At 65.2% G+C, this 19,149-nt stretch overlaps 1 protein-coding gene across 2 annotated transcripts in view; it reads right to left on the bottom strand.

Moving 5' to 3' along the window:
• SLC12A7 (solute carrier family 12 (potassium/chloride transporter), member 7) overlaps positions 1-10,450 on the bottom strand; it is a 26,596-nt gene extending 16,146 nt beyond the window's left edge. The window contains exons 1-12 of one of the 2 annotated variants that reach the window (XM_012663726.1): positions 10,358-10,450; positions 9,829-9,951; positions 8,820-8,966; positions 7,867-7,921; positions 6,055-6,185; positions 5,250-5,491; positions 4,119-4,330; positions 3,347-3,514; positions 1,765-1,863; positions 1,277-1,334; positions 501-675; positions 181-299 (exon numbers count right to left, since the gene is read on the bottom strand). In XM_012663726.1, the coding sequence (XP_012519180.1) occupies positions 181-299; positions 501-675; positions 1,277-1,334; positions 1,765-1,863; positions 3,347-3,514; positions 4,119-4,330; positions 5,250-5,491; positions 6,055-6,185; positions 7,867-7,921; positions 8,820-8,966; positions 9,829-9,951; positions 10,358-10,405 (1,577 nt within the window). In that variant the 5' untranslated portion in view covers positions 10,406-10,450. The remainder of the gene's footprint in view (positions 1-180; positions 300-500; positions 676-1,276; positions 1,335-1,764; positions 1,864-3,346; positions 3,515-4,118; positions 4,331-5,249; positions 5,492-6,054; positions 6,186-7,866; positions 7,922-8,819; positions 8,967-9,828; positions 9,952-10,357) is intronic. The other variant, XM_012663727.1, reaches the window with a different exon arrangement.
• Positions 10,451-19,149: the final 8,699 nt, after the last annotated feature.

Raw genomic sequence — 19,149 nt, forward strand, 5'->3', positions numbered from 1 at the left:
CCCACGTGCCTCTGCACAACAGCCGAGAGTCTCATGGACAAGAGTTGGGCCCCGGGCCTCTGCTGTCCTATGGCCACTGCCCCCCACAGCAGGCATCTGTCCCGCACACTGTGTCCCTGGTCCCACTGCCGAGCCAGCCCTCCCGCGGCCCTCACGCCCACCCTGTCCCCCACGACTCACATGGACAGGATCGGGGCCACGCTGTCCAGGGAGGCGATGAGGACGCCCATCTCGCAGATGAGGGCCGTGAGCAGCAGGGCCCAGGTGGGCTCCCCGTTGGCCTTCCCGTGGCCGAACACCTGCGGGGGAGGGCAGGTGGGCAGGTGGCCGCAGGAGCAGGAGAAACGCCTCCCTTTTCAGAGACAAGCTGAACACACGAGCCCGCCCTTCCTAGGGGCCAGGCCGAGCCTCGGGGGCCCCACGGACGGCCCTGACCTTCTGCGGCCACCCCTCAGGGGAGCCAGGCGCCCGCCTGGGTCAGCGCAGCCAGCGGGGCTCACCTGGAGGAAGGGGACGATGCCGTCGCGGGCGATGGCCTGCAGCAGGCGGGGCGCCCCCGTGAGGCTTTGCAGGCCAGCGCCGCAGGTGGAGAAGAAGGAGCCGATGACGATGACCCAGGGCGAGGGCCAGGCCAGCATGCCGATGACCAGGTTCCCCTGCAGCGCCTCCCCGAACCTGTGCGAGCGAGCTCACAGCACCCCGCAGACGCACCTTCCCCACGAGGGGCCTCCCGGGGGCCCCCGGCCGCCGGGCTACAGACCCCAGACACAGTCCACCCGCCTGGCCAGTCCTCACAGGCGGGGGCGTCCCCCTCCCCTCGGAGCCACTCCCGGAGCAGGAAGAGCCAGCCTGGCGGGGTCGGCACGGCCTCTGTACCCGCGGACGCCAAGCCACACTGCCGGGGACCACCCAGGACCCCTCGAGGCGCAGGGTCAGCGGATGCCCTGCTGGGGTTTCTGTTACATCCGCACTTGGCAGCAGGGCTGGGGTCTCCCAGGGTCCCAGCTCCGAGCCCCATCCTCATGGCCTCCCTGGAGGGGCCCACGGCCGAGCCCCCCGCTGCACCAGGGCTCGGGGTTTGCTCTGAGCAGCGCCCGGCCCAGCAGAAGGAACAACACGTGACCTGAGCCAGACAAGGGGGGCGAACCCCAGTGCCGGGACGGCTGTCTGCTCTGGACGGACACCGTGACGTCCTAGGGCTGCTCTCATCATGAGGCTGACGCCCCCCCGGGAAGAGCCCTGAGCGCAGGAGTGTGAGCCGCAGACGGAAACGTACTTATCTCGTAAGACCACGCCTTCGATGCAGGCCCCGAAAAGCACAATGCAGGAGAGATCTGCGGCGCGAGTCAAGGAACAGCGGGTCTCAGGTGCACGTGACATGCTGGTCCCGGGCCCCAGGCGGGCCGGAGCGCCCCTGCGCCCCACCCCTGTCCTGGGCACACGTGTGACCCTGGTGGCCCTCAGGGCACCCCCCAGCTCCACAAACGGAGCTCGGACAGGGCTCGGGGACGTCAGAAGCCAGCGACCTAGCCACACCCAGCCACACGCACACCGTGGGGCACTACGTGCCGCCCAGAGCTGTCCCCACAGCATCACACACGTGTGACAGACCGACCACGTACCACATGACCAGCTGTCTCCAGGGCGGGCACTGTGGCCAGAACCCCTCACCCTGGGAGCCCTCCCACGGGTGCCACGCAGCACCCGGCAAGGGTCTGGGGGCCGAGGTCACAGACCCACCTCCAGGCCTTGACTCAAGGATACAAATGAAGGATGTGGTCACTATGGCCAAGATGGTCCCTGTGGGGATGGACTTCTGGGCGTCCTTGAGGTCCCCGGAGCGGTTCGAGCCCGCCATGATGCCTGCAGAAATAATCGCCATGGTTACCAGACCCAGTGTGACTGCCATGAGCTGGAAAGGTGGCCTCTGGGACAGCCCGAATCTGCACGAGGCCAGTGCCCCCGAGAAGGAGGCCACCGTCCAGACCCTGCCTGTCCACACCGCAGGACGGTGGCCGCAGGACGAAGATCAGGCCAGACTCGGGTGTGCGGCGCCCCCTGCCCACGGGCTCCGGTGGCCTCTGTGTTCCCAGTCGAGAGCCGGGCTCCCAGGAGGACATGGCCAGACGCTGCCTGACCCAGGGCCCAACGTGGACAGGAGGATCACGAGAACATGACCTGGCGGCACTCGGAGCCCGGTGCCCGCAGACTGACCCCTTCTGCTGCCGCGCCCACGTCAGCGGTCACCACGCTCCAGTCCCCGCGTGGCGTGTCAGGTGCGAGGAATGCAAACCCAGCTCAGCGAGGCCCAGCCGGGGGGCTGACTGGACAGCCCATCTGACCCCACTGCATGGTTAGCCAGAAGCGTCTGTGTGCTCAAGGTGGCGTCCGGGGCAGTAGAGACACGGGGGCCACAGGCGTGCTGAGCACATGCAGCCACGCGGGGACCCTGCTCCGACCGCTGTGCAGCACGCGCACTCGGACCCCAGGGCCACCCACTCGCCGCCTTCCGGAGAGACCCCAGCCCGGCAGGCCGAGCGTCCTGTCACTGTGTCCGGGCTCCGGGCCGGGACGGAGTCCAGGAGGCGGCCCTGGAGCAGGCGTGGTGGGCAGCAGAGGGGCAGCCACGGCCACACAGGTGCGCGCACATGCGGAGGGACGTCAGACGCGACCTGGCACGACCTGAGGGCCCGGACCCGACCAGGACAGCGCGGCCCACTCGGGTAAGGGCACAGGGGGCTGAGGTCCCGCTCCTGAGGCCGCCTGACGGCAGCTCGCGGCTCAGCGTCCCACACCCGGGGCAGCCTCGTGACACCGTCACAGACCCCGCAGCCACTCAGAACATGCCCGGAGCACGGGAGCCCGCTCCGTGCCCCAAGCCAAACACGCAAGAAAGGCGGACGAATGAGCGTGTCAGAGACAGAGAGACAGAGACAGAGATAGAGACAGAGACACAGAGACAGAGACAGAGACAGAAATACACATAGAGAGAGAGACAGCAACAGAGACAGAGACAAAGACAGAAACAGAGAGACAAAGACAGAGAGACGCAGAGACAGAAATAGAGACAGACACAGAGAGACAAAGACAGAAACAGACGGAAAGAAAGAAAAACGGAAATAAAGAGCCACAGACAGAAAGACACAGAGACAGAGACAAAGATACAGAGAGAGAGAAGAACAGAGAGACAGCAACAGAGACAGAGACAGACAAAGACAGAGACAGAGAGGAACAGAGAGACAGCAACAGAGACAGAGACAGAGACAGAGACAGAGAGAGAGAGGAGGAGAGAACGGAGATAAAGAGACAGCGACAGAGAGAGGCGGCAGGCGCGCCCCGGCCTCACCCGTCACGGAGGGGAAGTAGATGCCGACCAGCAGGGTCAGGTAGGTGGTGATGTCCGAGAGCACGTAGGGCAGCCGGCTATCGCGGCTCTCCTCAGGCGCGGACACCGCGGGGACACCCTTCTTCTCCACGTACGCCCCCTTGTCCGCGTACGCACTCCACACGTTTTCTGTGGGGGAAAACAGGCCAGGCAAGGTCAGTTCCTGACGGGATTCCGGCACTTTCCATCAGGGCTTCCACCGTGGGACCACCGCGCCTGATAGACCCCGCCAGCGGCGAGAGGTCAGGGGTCGCGGCTGTGCTCTCGCTGCGCACTCCGACCTCAAACAAGGAAGCCAGCTCTAAAACGCTGAGCTCTGAGAAGGTGCCTTCCCCATCTAGAACAGCGTTCCGCGCTCAAGAAAAACGTCACTTGCGCAATACGTGTGTCCCGAACTGCTCTAAGGGCACGTCCCTCTGGAGGGACCCTGCCAGTGTCCTTTTCCCTAAGACCTCAGGCCTGGCCCTGGGCTGGGGCGGGGCAGTCACTTCTGTCTCTTCATGAGGGAAGGAAGCAGACGGGAAAATCCTGTTAAGTCGCCACCGTTAACACGTCCTTTGTCCCCAGGCGCCCCCCTGCCGCCAAGATGCAGTCATGACAATGAACGGACCCAAAGCGACCCGCCAGCCCCGATGGAAGAGCTGTCCCCACCTCGCGCTGGGCTGGATGGGGCCCAGAGACACGGCGGCAGCACCCCACCCAGGCTTGCCCCAAGGCGCCACGGGGCCCTTACCCAGGAAGACGCCGCTGGCCACGCCAGGGATGGCCTGCAGCTCGGTGACATTGTTCTGGGCAAAGTACTCGTCGCAGGTGGCGCTGGGCTGGGAGCCGTTGCAGAAGAGGCCCCAGAGCGCGGTGGTGGCCGTGCGGTTGCTGTCCCCGTGCACCTTGGCACAGATGTCGAAGCCGCGCCACGAGAGGGTGCGGTTCCCCAGGAGGCAGACCCTGGGGGCAGGGAAGACATCACGCCTGCGGCCGCTTCCCAGGTAACCAGTGTGGTCTCCAAGTGTCCCCAGAAGTGGCTTCTCTTCTGACACCATGCATTCCGTGGCAGGAGGGCCACTGGGCGCGCGAGGCACCAGCGCCTACACTGGGCCCCAGTAAGTCCCTGCACTGCTCAGTAGCCTCCCTCAGCCAGCCCCCGTCCAAACGTGCCAAGTGGAAATTCCAGAAATCAGTCACAAGGGTTCTACTACACACTGTTCTGAGAGTGTAAGTGTGCATGCGATCTCATGACCCCTCCCTTTGTCCAGCATCCGTGTTGTGGACACCCCACGTGGACACCCTGCAGAGGACACCCCTGCTGTGGACACCCTGCGTGGACATCCTGCCATGGACACCCCCACTGTGGACACCCTGCCGTCGACACCCCCACTGTGGACACCCATTGTGGACACCCTGCCATGGAGTGGGAGCTGGAGAGGCCCCCACCTGGCCTGGCCGGAGAGCCAGACCTCTCCTCAGCCCTGCCCTGGGGCTGGGTCGCCCGGCAGCCTGTGCTCCATGCAGTCGGGGACCCCGGACATCTCCCCCAACTGCCCTTCCAGGAGGACAAGAGCAGAGGCCATTGGGGGCATCTGTGAGGATGAGGGAGTGGGCCCCACCCAGGACGGTCTATGCGCTGCCGGCCCCCACGGCACCTACGGTCCCGCGTGCCTCCTGCCCTTGCAGACTCGGCCAGACGCAGCAGTGGGGGGCGCTGGACCCGCCTCACCCGCGGTCACACCTGTGGGAGCCCAGGAGGGAGGGTCCCCCAAGCCCACAATGCACCTGCTCCCGGGAGGCAGGATGGCACCCACGGGGCTGGACCCCGGCCCAGGCGCCAACCACGACGCGGGGGCCCCGGGACGGCCCTGGGACTTACGGGATGTCCGGGGGGTCGAAAGCCGTCTTGATGACGCCGGCGTAGATGGCCATGATGGACAGCACCACGCAGGCCAGGAACACCAGGGCCAGCTTGTTCACGTACTTGACGCCCACGAAGACCACCACGGCCATGAGCGCCAGCGTGCAGGTGCCGTACACGCGCATGTTGTGCAGCATGGCCGTCGCCTCGCCGGCTGCCGCCTCCGCCTCGAAGATGGCCGCGCCGGGCGAGATGTAGGTCTGCAGGGGAGGGGCGAGGTGTCGTCACGGCACCACCAGGGCTGACCTGCCCCGAAGACCCAACTCCCAAGCCCCAGCACCACACAAGGGCAGCCCAACCCACTGGGAGGTTCTGGAACCTTCTCAGACCCCACAGTTGGCTCCAGCAGCCCAGGGTGCCGGGAACCGGGTTTGGCAGGGGAGGGGGAGCAGAAGGACTGAGGATGGGGTTGCTCAGAGGGGGTCCCGGGGCCTCGCAGGTCCTGAGAACAGAAAAGGGACTTGGGCACTCGCGTGGTGACCGGCGTAGCTGGCCACACTCCTGGAAGACTGGGACATCTGCCGGCCAGCGCCCTGCTGGGCCGTGAGCCCCGTGGAGCACACGGATAAATCAAGTGGGGAACACGGTGGGGCCAGTCCTGGGGAGGCGTCAACCAACACCGAGGAGGTGAGGCCAACAGCCTCAAGAGCCCGGCGCGCAGGGCGTCCAGAGCCGGGGGCCGGGGTGGGGCCCGGTGAGCGCCACGTCCCCATAAACTCGCCGGGGCGGGGCCCGGCCAGGGAAGCGTCTGAACGCCACTCACCAAGAAAATCTCGATGGTCCCCAGAATGTACATGGCCCCCGCGAAGGTCGTGCCCAGGTAGAAGCAGAGGCCGACGGCGCCTCCAAATTCAGGCCCCAGCGCCCGGGAAATCATGTAGTAGGAGCCGCCGGCTGCAACGCAAATAGCGGGGGATAGACGGCGGGTTAGGGACGCGCTGCTCACCGCGAATTCAGATGCCGCGGAGCAGAGCGCACCGTGCAAGGAGTGCCGCCCACCCTGCCCTGACGTCCCCAGGAGGCGCCCGGCTGGGGGGCTGTCACCATGAGACCCCAGCAGCTCCAGGCTGGCAGTTTTCTCATGGAAACCATGACCAAGGACGGGGACTAAAAGCCGCCACCTGCATCGCGGCGCGGAGCTCCCAGATGGCTCCCACCGAAAGCTCTGCGTGTTTCAGCGTCAGACCCACCCCCGTTCTGCTAACTGCTGTTTTTTAAAAAAGGCCAAAGAGAAACGACCCAGGCCGTTTAGGGTTGTTTGGTGCGTCGAACCTCACACTTAAACAGCCTCTTTGCGCAGCGGGGGCCCGCGGCCCCCCAGTCTATCCGCCCAGCTGACACTGCGCCTGGACGCAGACCCGCAGGCTCGACGACCCGGGAACGTCTGGGCAACCCTGGGCCCCGCCTTCCCGCTGGGCTCTGCGCCACGCCCGAGGAAGGGGCTCCCCGACAGCGCGGAGCCGGCGCCCACGGCTGCCCGGGGGCCGAGGCGAGGCCCTACTCGCTCTCCGCGACTGCACGGCTGGGAGGGGCTGCTCCGCGAGTGCGTCCCCCGCCGGCCGGCTCGGGCGGTTCCCTGCTGAGAGCTCTGGGGGGTGCTCGGGGTGGGGCACCAGTGATGGGCAGGTTACACACAGGGACACGCGGGCTGCAGGGAACAGGACTGGCGTCGTTGGAGTTCGTGCGTCAGTGCTGTAGCCGATTTATCGTTATTAATCAGAGTTGGGGAGAGCGTGTCACCTTTTCTCACGGGATAAACGTTCCAAGAACTCAGCCTAAGGCACAACAGGCCCCAAACCAGACTAGGAAAAAGCTGCAAACACCCACTCCACGACCTGGGCCCCCGCCCACGGGCGCTGCCCGTCCCGGGACAGATGGCGGCCACGCGGTGAAGTCGGGAGAAAACCGCGGCCACAACTTCTGGGGCCCCAGTGCCCAGAGGAGCCAGCAGAGACCAGAGGCCCCCAGGCAGCCCCACGGAGCAGGAGAAAACCACTGCGGGCTGCTCACGGGAAGTTACAATTCAGAACCACGAGGAAGTACGGGCCTGGAATGAACACGGCCCTTTGTCCAGAGGCCAAAGGTATAAATCAGAGCAGGAAACACTCCAGGGCGTGTACTGAAGACCCCGCTCCAGCGCGAACTCCACAGCAACAGCCTGCGGCCGGCCCTGCGGGGCGAGCCCGTCGGCAGCGCCGCCCCCTGGTTTAGCAAAGTCCCGCCACGTCTTCGGGGACGCCAGAGACCAGGGACACCAGCACCCATCCCGCATGCCGGCGAGAGCAGCGCTGTCCGGACGGGCCTGGACGCAGAGCTCCCTCCTCAGTCACCGACGGCAGACAGGTGGGCACAGGTGTGTCCCCCAGGGCCGTCGGGGACAGGGGCTGCTTGCCCCATCGTGAGGAACACAGTGCCCTAGCGCCACCCGCGGGTGCAGGGCTAATGGCACAGTCACTGTCTTCACGGAAGTGGAGAAGGAATCGGAACCCACCGCGCACCTGGCGCAGTTACGGCGCCCTGCAAAGCAGATTGACCCAAAACGTCCGAGGGCTGCGCAGCGGACGGGACCCCTTACCTGGCACCACTCCATTGGTAGCAATTGCGCTCATGGAAATGGCGGTCAGCAGCGTCTGCGAAAAACAGGCAGCCGTTTTAGGAGCAGGAGCTTTCCAAGAGCTCACCGGCGACAGATGCTCCATGGGGCACAGGTCTGTGGCCGCCCCCCACGCCCCGCCACACGCTCCCAGCCTCTGGTCCCGGGAGCTGCTGAGCCACAGGGCAGGGAGCTTCAGGGCGCCAGGCCACGGCCCCCCAGCTCTGTCCCTTCGGTACTCGGCGCACAGAGCTGCCCGGGAACATCAGACTCAGACCGGTCCCAGAAGACTGGCTCAGCCCTGCCTCCCCTGGGGGTGCGAGGGGGACCTCGCTCAGTGCCCACCGCCCGCGGGGCACAAGAACACCATCTGCGCACCCAGCTCCCGGCGCACTGCAAGGCTGCCCCGTCTGCGGGAACCAGGACGTCCCGTCGCCACCCGGGGTGATCAAAACAACTAAATGCTGCTCCTCCAAACAAAAACAAAGGGGAAAAGGCTGGGGACAGGAGCTCTGGGGACAGTGGGGTGAGCCGGGCCCACGTGGCAGCTCTGGCAGGTCCCAGTAGGCCGTGCCACCCGGCCTGGGGCTGCCCTGGGTCCCTTTCTCCACCACGGCTCCTGGCAAATGCCGAGGTCCTCCCAACTGGAAGACCTTGCCGAACCCCGGACCCACAGAGCAGTGGCGGCTGTCCCCCGGGGAGCACCGAGCTGCCGGTGCTGAGACGCCTCTGCAGAAGCAGGCGGGTACGACTCCGCCGGACAGATGGGTAACCAGACCGGCCCGCCCGGCCTGTCCTCCCTGCGGTTGTCCCGGTTCTGGCGGAGGAGGCGGCTCTACGGGAAGAGCAGGCCCTGGACAGCCGTGGCTCTCGGGATTAGACGTGGCCCTGCTGTCCCTACTTTCCAGCTGCCTGGAGCCTCTGGGGACACTCACGCAGGAGCAGCACACGGCCACGATGAGGAAGGACTCCAGGATGCCAGCAGCGCCCACGATCCAGGTCAGGCGCAGGAAGAGGATCACACCCAGGATGTTCTGCAGGCAGGGCAGGTAGACGCCGATGAACGTGCCCATGCGCGGGGTCTGCAAGGGAGGCGGCGTGTCCCGGGGGCTCCAGACCCCGCCCCGCTGAGAGCTGCACAGCCACGGCGACAGGAGAGGACAAGGAGGGTCCCCTGGGGCCACGTGGCAGCCACCACGTCCCCAGGCAGCACCACGGACCCCCAGCACCCAGCAGCTTCCGCCTGCAGCCCCCACCGAGGGGAGCCGTCGCTGGGGAAGTTACGGGAAAACTAGGCAGGGAGGGAAAGGAGGGGCCTGGCGCAGGTCTCTGACCCTCGCCCCAGGACAGCTCTGCGGATCGGGGCACGGGGCCGGAGGAGGGAGAGGCCGCTGCCCCGTGAGACTGAGAAGTCGCAGCTCCACGCAACCCTGGGCGGAAACCGCAGCGTCCTGACCCCACTTGGAGGAAGCCACCACCGAAGGCAGCAGAGTCTGGACGAGCTCTGCCCGGTTGGGCCGGCCCTTCCCGGCACTGACGCTTAAGCGGTTTCCGCGCTTTGACCCACTGGAGCGTCTTCCACGGAGCCCCCCGCTCCTCCCACCTCCTAGGACGGACTCCCAGGTACGATCTCTGGGAATGAAATTCCTAGGAAGACGGTGTCAGGCTCAGTGCCTGTGATTCAGAAACAGAAAGGGGGCCGCTGCTGCCCTGGGCACGTGGGGGTCCCGCGGCCCCTCGGCCTCTGAGCCGTGTCGTCCAGGGCACCCCAAGTTCCGTTCCCGCCCAAACTGGGGGGCCACATGCTGGGCACCGTGTGTCCCTGGACGGGCCGCGAGGGTGACAGGACGGAGAACAGAGGCAGGAACGGGTGGCAGAGCCGCGTGGCTGCGAGGCCGGGTGGGCACCTGGCGCGGGCAGCGGTGGGGGGGGAAGGGTCAGTACCTGGGCGGCGCGGCGCCGGCTGTCCTCCGCCTGCTCGTGCTCCACCACGCCCTGGGTCAGGTTGGTGTAGTTGGCCAGATTGTTGAGCAGCGAGGACACCATGGGGTTGCTGTCCATCTCCTCCTGCACGTGGGGGCAGCCGTCACGGCGGGCCGTGCACGCGCCCTCCCACACCCGCGTCCGCGGCACCAGCCCCGCGAGCTCCCACCCTGCGCTCAGGCTCTACACATGGTCCCACGCAAGCCCGTGAGGCCTGGGCGCCTGCGCTATAGGTCAGAGGTCAGGACCACCGCCCAGGGAGGACAGCTCAGACCAGGGAGCGCCCGGCGAGGGCTCTGCCCACGCAGCAGCGGGAGACCGGGCTCCCCTGAGGCCCTCGGGACACGCACGGTCCCCTGCCTGGGACCCCGTGCGGGCAGAGCCTCTGCTCAACCTCGGCCGACCGCGGCCCGGGGGCGCCCGGTGCTGCTGCCTCACTGTCCACATTACAGACACCGCCCTGGGCCTTTCCTAGAGAAGATAAAATTACCTCGAAAAGTGCCATGTTCTTCCCTTCAAAGAAACTCTCTCTCTCCATCTCGACGTTGTTGACAAACGGGACGTTCTCTCTCGGGCTCCCATCTCCTGCTGCGGGAAAGACAATCTGGGGTCAGCGCAGAAGGAGCAAAATGAAAGCAGACGGGGGCTCGGGTGGGGGTGGCCCTGGGGACCCCGTCTGCCACCAGCCAGTCACCTCTGGTCCTCAGCTCAGGGACACGTCTTTATCCACAAACTGTCCTTCCTCCCACACACCCCGACCCAGAGAACGCCAGGCGCCCAAGAGCGCACGCAGCGCCTTCTAGACGAGGCATCGGAAGCTGCTCCTGCCCGGAGGCACCTGCGAGACCGGGGAGGGCCTCTGCGTCCAGAACCTCTAAGTTGGGTGAAATCACTTTCGAAAGTCAGGCCACGCCTCCCAGGCCTGGGCGCTCAATCCGCCACTTGCTGAGGGAAACAGGCTCTTCCGCTGCGTCCCACGGGGAGGACATCAGCCGCGGCCCCCAGGTAGACGATCCCTCCCGCCTCCTTCCCGTGATGCGCCAGGCGGAGCCCCGAGCTGGGGCGGGACGGGCCAGGCAGAGCAGGCCCAGGGCCGCGGAGGCAGGTGGGGAAGAGGCCCCTCGGCTCGGAGAACTACTGGCGCTGAGCCCACGCGGCCGTGGCCACGGTTGTCTTTCTGACCACACAAGACAACTCGCCCTGTGGTTTGAGTGTTTCTGTCCCCTGTGAAAAGCTGGAAACTTAATCCCAACGCGGCAGTGTTGGAGGCTGACACCAAGAGGGCCCCGCGCTCGTGAACCCAACTGAGGCCGCGATGACGGGGCCTCGTGCAGCCGGAACATTCCCGCGTGAGGACACGGGGCAGGCGCCCCTCAGGCGCTTCGTCACAGCAGCACAAAGGGACCGAGACGGCAGCCGGGAGAGCGGGCTCTGCGAATGCACACGCGTGTGCACACCCCCTCCCAGCACGTATGGGAGCTGACGTGCACCCGGAGAGCCACCAAACTCCGGAGACCCTGCCCAGCACCCTGCACCCCGCCCCTCGCCACTGGAACCGCGAGCCCAAAACCGCTCCCGGGGGGCCCCTGGCCCACGCTCCACACACGGGTCTTGGTCCCACTCAGCCCTGGGCCTCGCGCAGACTGCCCGGGATGGGGAGGGGCCGGCAGAAATGGCCCAGGCCAGACGGAGCGGTGGCCCAGGAGGACGGGCCCTGCCCGCCGGGTCGCCCACTCCCCACCCTCCCCACGGGGCTCGGCAGAGCGCTGACCGCAGCTCCCAGGGCAGTTTCAGCAGTGGTTCAGCTGCAGGTCCACGCCCAGGCCCGTCCCCCGCTGCTGTCCCGGGTTTTAGGCCCCTGCAAACCCAGGGCGGGTCCCCCGGACAGCCCAGCCCCGTCCTTCACAGGGAGTGGCTGTGCCGTGCGGGCTGCGCCGGCCACCCCTGGGGGCTGCGACCACCTCGTGGGGGCTCCCTGCCTTGGGTGACAGCAAGCTGCCCCCGCCGACAGCCAGGACTCACTCATGCTGGGAAAGAAATGCCACCGGTGTCACCCAAGGCAAGGGGACCTGGCGGGGGAAGCGCTCAGCAAGTCCCCTACCGGCCACCAGCATGGGAGACACCCGTGTCACTCCACATGGCCCTGCGGCCCTCACGGCAGATCCCCAAACACAGTGTGGGAAACGGGCCAGCTCTCTCCACCCAGGGAGCGAGTCAGGCCCTGCGAGGAGACGGCCAGAGAGCTGGGCGGGGCGGGACCCGAGGCGTCTGCGCGAGCTCCAGGTTCCGCGTCTGCGCGCGCACAGGAGCGTACAGGCCGCCCACACACCGCACACGCGTGTGCGCAAGCGTGGTTTCCTGGCCTGGCAGGGGGTGCGTGCCAGGAGCCGTGAGCACCCCAGCACCGGACCTGGGTCTCTGAGCACCATCCCCTCAGACAACCCTGGGCTCCTGCGAGGGGGCGACTCGAGGGCGGGCAGGGAGTGCCCGCGAGCGGAAGCATCTCCAGCCACAGAGCAAGGAGGCGCCTGAGGACAACGGTGCTGTGTTGGAGGGGGGCGCAGAGAGCTGGACGGGCTCCCAGCGGCACCTGAGACGTCCCAGCATCAGAGAACCAGTCACAGTAAAGAACCACAGCAAGAGCCCAAGGTCCCCAAGATGCGAACAGAGGGCGAACACAGGCAGAGGCCAGCCCACCAGGTAGGAGGGGTAGCAGACAGCGCCGCCTCCCAGCCCTAACCTTGACCCCAAGCCCAGCCCTAAGCCTGACCCCAACCCCAACCCCAGCCCTAACCCCAATCCCGGCCCTAACCCTGACCCCCAATCCCAGCCCTATCCTCACAACACCCCTAACCCTAACGCCCTAACCCCAATCCCGGCCCTAACCCTGACCCCCAATCCCAGCCCTATCCTCACAACACCCCTAACCCTAACCCTAGCCCTAAGCCTGACCCCAACCCTAACCCTAATCCCAGCCCTAACCCTGACCCCCAACCCCAGCCCTATCCTCACAACACCCCAACCCTAACCCCAGCCCTAACCCTGACCCCAACCCCAGCCTTAACCCCAACCCCAGCCCTAACCCTGACCCCGACCCCAACCCCAGCCCTAACCCTGACCCTGACCCCAACCCCAGCCCTATCTTCACAACACCCCTAACCCTAACCCTGACCCCAACCCCTGCCCTAACCCTGACCCTGACCCCAACCCCTGCCCTAACCCTAACCCTGACCCCAACCCCTGCCCTAACCCTAACCCCATTGTCACCACAGCCGCCGCGGGCAAGAACCACCGATGGCCGCCAGGACCATGGTATGGAACCAGGAGAGGGACATCGAGGTCTCAGGCACTGCTGACGGGCACAGGCCAGAGAGGGAAACAGCATCCCAGCGGCGTCACGGGACGGGCAGTCAGCTCCCAGAGAAGGGACACCTCGCTCAGCCTCCGCATCCGGCCGTCATGGTGCGTCCTGCGGGCGCCGTCATGAGCAGCGTCTACAAACCCAACCAAGGGAAACCCACAAAACCTGCCCAACTCCCCACATGCCCAGAAGACGGGCAGTTCCAGGCTGAAGGAGGCGCCGGGACACAGCCCACAACCCCGGGTCTCTTCTACAGAACGTCACTGAGCCAACGGACGAAATCTGCACCAGGTCTTCACGCGTCAGCGTCAATTTCCTGATTGGGGTTAACGACACTGCAAAGATTTGAAAGACAACGTGCCTGGTTTTAGGAAATGCACCCTGGGAGGGGCATCACACCGCTACTCATTCCAAACGGTCTAGAAAAGGCGAGGCTGGGGTGGCGGCTCACAAACGTAACCCCGGTGGCTGTGAGGCCGAGGCAGGAGTTCGAGACCAGCCTGGGCAACACAGTGAGACCCCATCTCTCAAAAAATTTAAAAATTAGCTGGCATAGTGGTGACGCCTATCATCCCAGGTACTCGGGAGGCCGAGGCAGGAGCATCGCTTGAGCCCAGGAGCTGGAGGCTGCAGTGAGCTGTGATGACGCCACTGCACTCCAGCCTTGTGACAGAGCAAGACCCTGTCTCTCGAAGAAAAGGAACAGAAAATGCAAAATGTGTGAGAGAAAGAGACAGAGATGCGGGAGGACTGCACAGCCAACGGGGGAGTGTTAGCATTTAGGCACCTGAGGCAAAAGCTACATGGACAATCTGTGCTTTTCCTGCAACTCTTCTGAAGTCACATCAAAATTGGATTAAAAGAAAAAAAAAAAACACAAATATGTTCAACTAAAAAAGATTTTCTAAAAATCTTCCCTGTAAATTTTGTCCTTCCAAGATCAGGTCCTAGGCTAGAGCTCTTCCCACGATGCCACGTTTACGTGGATCAGCTCAAAGTCCTTTTTCTGGACACAGCAACCAGCGTTTACACAGACCCGCGGCTGCCGGCCAGCGTTTCTGGGTAAATGGGGAGGGAAAGTGCTCGTTTTGGACCAAACGCTCTGTCTAGAAACAGTGAAGACCAAGCCCTGACCATGCAGCGCGGTCAGGAGGGAGGGAGGTGGGGGCCGCGAAGGTTTCGGATTCTCCCCGTGATGGAGCCGCCCCACGCTGACGACCTCGGACAAAGTCACCGGCTCCTTGGGCTCGAGTTTCTCTCTGCACGGGAAGGGCGCCGCTCAGCCGCTCAGCCTGCCTCGCGCCCAGTGTCCCCACCCAAGGGCGCCGGCCCACAGCTCAGCCCCCGCCTGGGCCTCTCAGACGGCAAAGTCTGGTCCCCGCTGAGCTTGCAGTAGCACAAAACCGTTGCTCGTGAGAACCCGCCATCCACCCGGAACCCACACCAGACGCGCAAGTGAGAAAACAGGCACAAGCGACCAGGGTCACCCAACTCGAGGAGACAACCGTGCTCCCCGTGGCCGCGGGCACCCCAGGCCGCAACGGGGCGGGCACCCGTGCTCACGGGGCCTCGGGGGAAGACAGCAATGCCCGCCGGGCCGCGAGGACGCCCACCTGGCTGAGCCGATGAGAGAAACGTACGACCAAGTCGTCCTCACAAACGACTCCAAGGAAACAAAAAGCAACGCGGCCCCCGGCCGCTACGGGAAGTGAGAGATGGCAGCGGAGACCACGGGTCCGGCTGGGTGAATGCGCGTCGGCCGCTTTACGGGACGACATGGAGTCCGAGGAGCAGGAAGACACGTACGGAAGGACCGGGCTGCGAGTCAACGCTGAGAAGGCGCACACGGGGACACCACACGCGTGTGGCAGGGTGCAGGGCGCCTTTTACCTTGGTTCTCATGCTGCTGCTTTCAGAGTAACAGGCGTCGAGTGCGGGGAAAAGGGGAAATTCAGAAAGAGGCCGGCAAAGCCCTCGGAACCGTGGCGAACCCTCCGAGTTGGAGACGCGCCAAATACACGAGCTCGCAACGCAGCGGGAGCGTTTCCTCCGGTCGCCAAATAGCCTTAGATCATATCGCCATTAATCCTCTGAAAAAGGTACGTTGTCCCTAAATTTCTGGAGCAGAGCGTCAACTTGCCCCCATGTGCCTTCACAAGTGCCCACGTGGGAGACGTGGAAACGTTTTCACGTGGTCGCAGCGGAGCCAGCCCCGACCGAGTGCGTCCGCGTGATGTCGCCACCGCAAGTCCACCGCAGCCAGGAGAAAACCAAACGCTCCCGCCTGAGGGTGCACCTGCGTCTCCCTAAAGTGAAGGACGAGGCCACGACCACGTCACCTGGACGACTCATACTTCTAAGATTCCCCCGCAATCACCTTTATGTTTAAATACTCAAGTCGGAGCCCATGTTTTCTGAGACGGGCACGTTACGATTAAGTTTGAACAAAGGAAACCTCGATTCTAAAATGCTCAGGCTGAGATGCAGGAATCGCCAGCGCCCGCGCCCAAGGCCTTTCTCCCCTCCCTACTCGTGGAGCACCCTGGTGGCCGCCGCACACCCCACCGGACCCCGCGTCACCAGGCCGGCCGCCACGAGGGCAGCGGCTCCCTCTGGCCGGGTCCCACTGCCAGGACGAGCCGCTCACCTGGGTGGCATCTCCTTCCTCCTCACTCCGCACACTCGTGACGACCTGCAGGCCCCGGGGACAGACCCCAGCGGAGGACACCCTCGGGGCAGGCCCGGTGGCCTCTGCCAGGCTGGGTGGAGGGGCAGGATCCCGGACGAGGGAGGGCCCGGCGGCCGGGTCGGGGGTCCTTGGCCAAGCCCCCCTCGGCCTGGAGCACAGGACCAGACACTGTCGCCCCCAGGCGGTCGCGGCACACGGGGCCCGGCCAAGGGCACCTGCTCTGGGGGACGCACGGCCGGCGTCCTCCTCGGGTCAGGCGTTTGACTATAGTCTGGCCGGGGGTCGCAGGACTAAGCACAGCACCAACCCCCCGACAAGACCCGTCTTCCGCCTCCCCCCGGAAGACAAGCCCGTTTCTGACGCACCTCCCCGTTTCAGGCTTGGAAATGCTCGACTCACCCCGTTTGCGGAAATACCTTTTCACACCTGTTCCTTCTGCTTCAGAGGCAACGACCCGCCACTACGGAGGACGGACGGCTCGGGGACGAGGCTCCCTGCCCCTCCAGCCGAGACACAGCGAACCGACAGCACCCGAGCTCCCAGGCCCTGAGAGCGGAGCGGCCCCTGACCCAGCGCCAGGGTCTGCGCAGCCCCCGCCCAGGAGGGTCCGGAGCCCAGGCCTTGTTCTACCTCACGCGGCTGCTCACCGAGAAAGACGAGACCCTTCCGCGCGGCACCTACGACAACCTACAACGACGTAAATAAGGCGTGGGACCTAACCCTCTCCTCGCCCCAGCCTGACACCAGGAATGGCAGGACCAGCGCCGGGGGCCGCCCTGGGGCCGGCCGAGGGTCCAGACGGCCGAGCCCACGGCAGGGAACAAAGGCGCCAGCAGAGAATCTCCCTTTACGATGGGGAAGGCGCCGTCTGTGGAACTGTTTCATGAAAATGCGTAAAACACCCCCCAAGTCACCCCGAACCTGTGCGCTGGGAGAGCTGGAGGCGGCATTTCTGCGGCTGCCTCACGACACCCGTATAGGCAGTGAGACCCGCAGACGTGGCCGCCACGTCCAAACCAGCAGGACTCGCCAGAGGCCCGTGGGAAGAAGGTGCTGGTGGCGCCGTTCACGACAGCCTGGAACCCACCGCGACAGCCGCTTCCTGAACTTACTTTTCTCCAGCCTTCGGCACGCACCCAATGGTCTCAGCGCACGCAGCTCACTTCCCTCGGCCACCCCAAAGCCACGGGCTCCGGCGCATCCGCGGGGCGCAGACCTCACCCACCTGGCATTGACGCAGAGGGGGCCGGGCTGCGCAGGCGCCAGCAGTGGGCATTGGCCCCGACACCAAGCAGTAACGCAAAGGACCCACAAGTCTCCGTGAGACTCACTTAAAAAAACAACACCAGAAGGCGGGGTGGGGACAGAGATTGGCACGGCTCGGTGAGTGAGGTACGACGGGAGAGAGGGCGGACGCACCGCCAGGTGACCAGGTGACCGGCCAGCGTCAGCCAAGTCGCGCGGACAGCATCTGCCCCGGCCGTGAGGGTCCCTCCCCAGAACACAGAGCCCCGGACTAACCACACCTGAGGGACACTCTGCAGACGCCTGCCCAGGACCCCCCAGAACCACACAGGTGATCAGGAAGGGAAAGTCTGAGAATCTGCGCAGCCCGGAGGAGCCTGGGAAGACGCGGCAACCAAACGTCACATGGACCCCACGTCCTGCCACATAGAAGGGCAGGGACAACACTGAAACCCTCGCAGTCTGGACCGGGCGTCGGGGCGCACAGCTGTAGTCCCAGCACTCGGGGAGGCTGAGGCGGGAGGACCACTTGAGCCCGGAGTTCGAGGCTGCAGTGAGCTGTGATCGCACCGCTGCACCCAGACTGGGAGACAGAGACAGAACCCATCAAAAAAAAAAAAAGAAAAAGAAATGCTCACAGAGTCGAGAGCCGTGGACGGCGAGGCCCCAGGGCGGCCCCTCAGCGGTGACACATGCCCCAGGAGCGTCACCACAGGTCCCACGGCCTGGGCCCTCTGCCTCCTGCTCCGTCCGCGCTCACATGGCGGCAGCTGTGGCCCCCTCGGGGTGGGCGGGAACGGCCTGCTGAATGCGCTCCCCGAAGAGGCCCCTGCGTGCGGCAGGACGGGGCCTTGGCGACTGCCCCCTGCTTCCTTCCCTCGAGGCTTCAGGAAAGTGCCGGCAGCGTTCCTGCTCCCTAAGCACCTCGTGGACGGCGAGCGCCAGGCCCAGCCACCCTCAGAGGCCGTGGTCCCACACGCCCCTTCCACGCCGGGTGCGCCCGGACGACCAGCAGCGTCTGGTCAGCAGGCCCAGCCAGGCTCGGGCTCACGGTGACCTCGGCGAGCTCTCCATGAACACCCCGCGGCAGATGCTACAGCTCAAGAACTCCGCGCTCTGGACATTGCGTGGCGGAGGGTGCCCAGCGGTCCTCCTCTGCCCCTGAAGGCTGCGGGGACCTGGTCTGACCTGGAGAACTGGCCAGACTCGTTTTTTCCACCTTTTCCTTTTATTACCAAAAAGGATCCAGCGTAAGAGTGGGCAGACGTTCCCCGCACCCCCGGGAGCGCTGGGCCGTCTGGCCGAGGTCTGGAGCATGTCCACCCAGTGGCCAGCCGCCTGAGACACGGAAGGCACAGCGTCCCCCAGAGCCCAGGGGTTTAGTTTCTCTTCGACGGGACGTGGCTTGGGCAAGGAGATGCGCGTTGGCAGGTTTGCACTCGTGTGCCCGGCCTCGCTGGGCCCCACCAACGCAGCCACCGCCGAGAGCCGGCCCCTCCCTTCTCCCCTGCCAAGACCCTCCGCCTCACGGGCAACCTCTGGCCTTTGCCTCAGCCTAGTTTTTCCTGCATCTCATTGCGCCTGTGAAGCGCGGACTGCCCCCTGCCGTCAGCAAGCAACTGTGACTCCTCCTGGCCAAGCCGACGCCAGGGCTGTCTTCTCTCTAGGAGAGAAGATGAGCAATGGGTGAGCTGTGTGAGCTGCAGGTGAGCTGTGAGCTGCAGGTGAGCTATGCAAGGTGCAGGTGAGCTGTGCGAGCTGCAGATGAGTTGTGAGCTGCAGGTGTGCTGTGTGAAGCTGTAGGTGAGCTGTGAGCTGCAGGTGAGCTGTGCGAGCTGCAGGTGAGCTGTGAGCTGCAGGTGAGCTGTGCGAGCTGCAGGTGAACTATGAGGTGCAGGTGAGCTATGCAAGGTGCAGGTGTACATGGCAAGTATCCTCCTGGCAGCGGGGAGAGGATGGCTCCTCTACCCCAGGCCAGACAAGTAGG

This window comes from Propithecus coquereli, unplaced genomic scaffold (genome assembly GCF_000956105.1).
Source record: "Propithecus coquereli isolate 6110/MARCELLA unplaced genomic scaffold, Pcoq_1.0 Scaffold827, whole genome shotgun sequence".
NCBI lineage: Eukaryota > Metazoa > Chordata > Mammalia > Primates > Indriidae > Propithecus > Propithecus coquereli.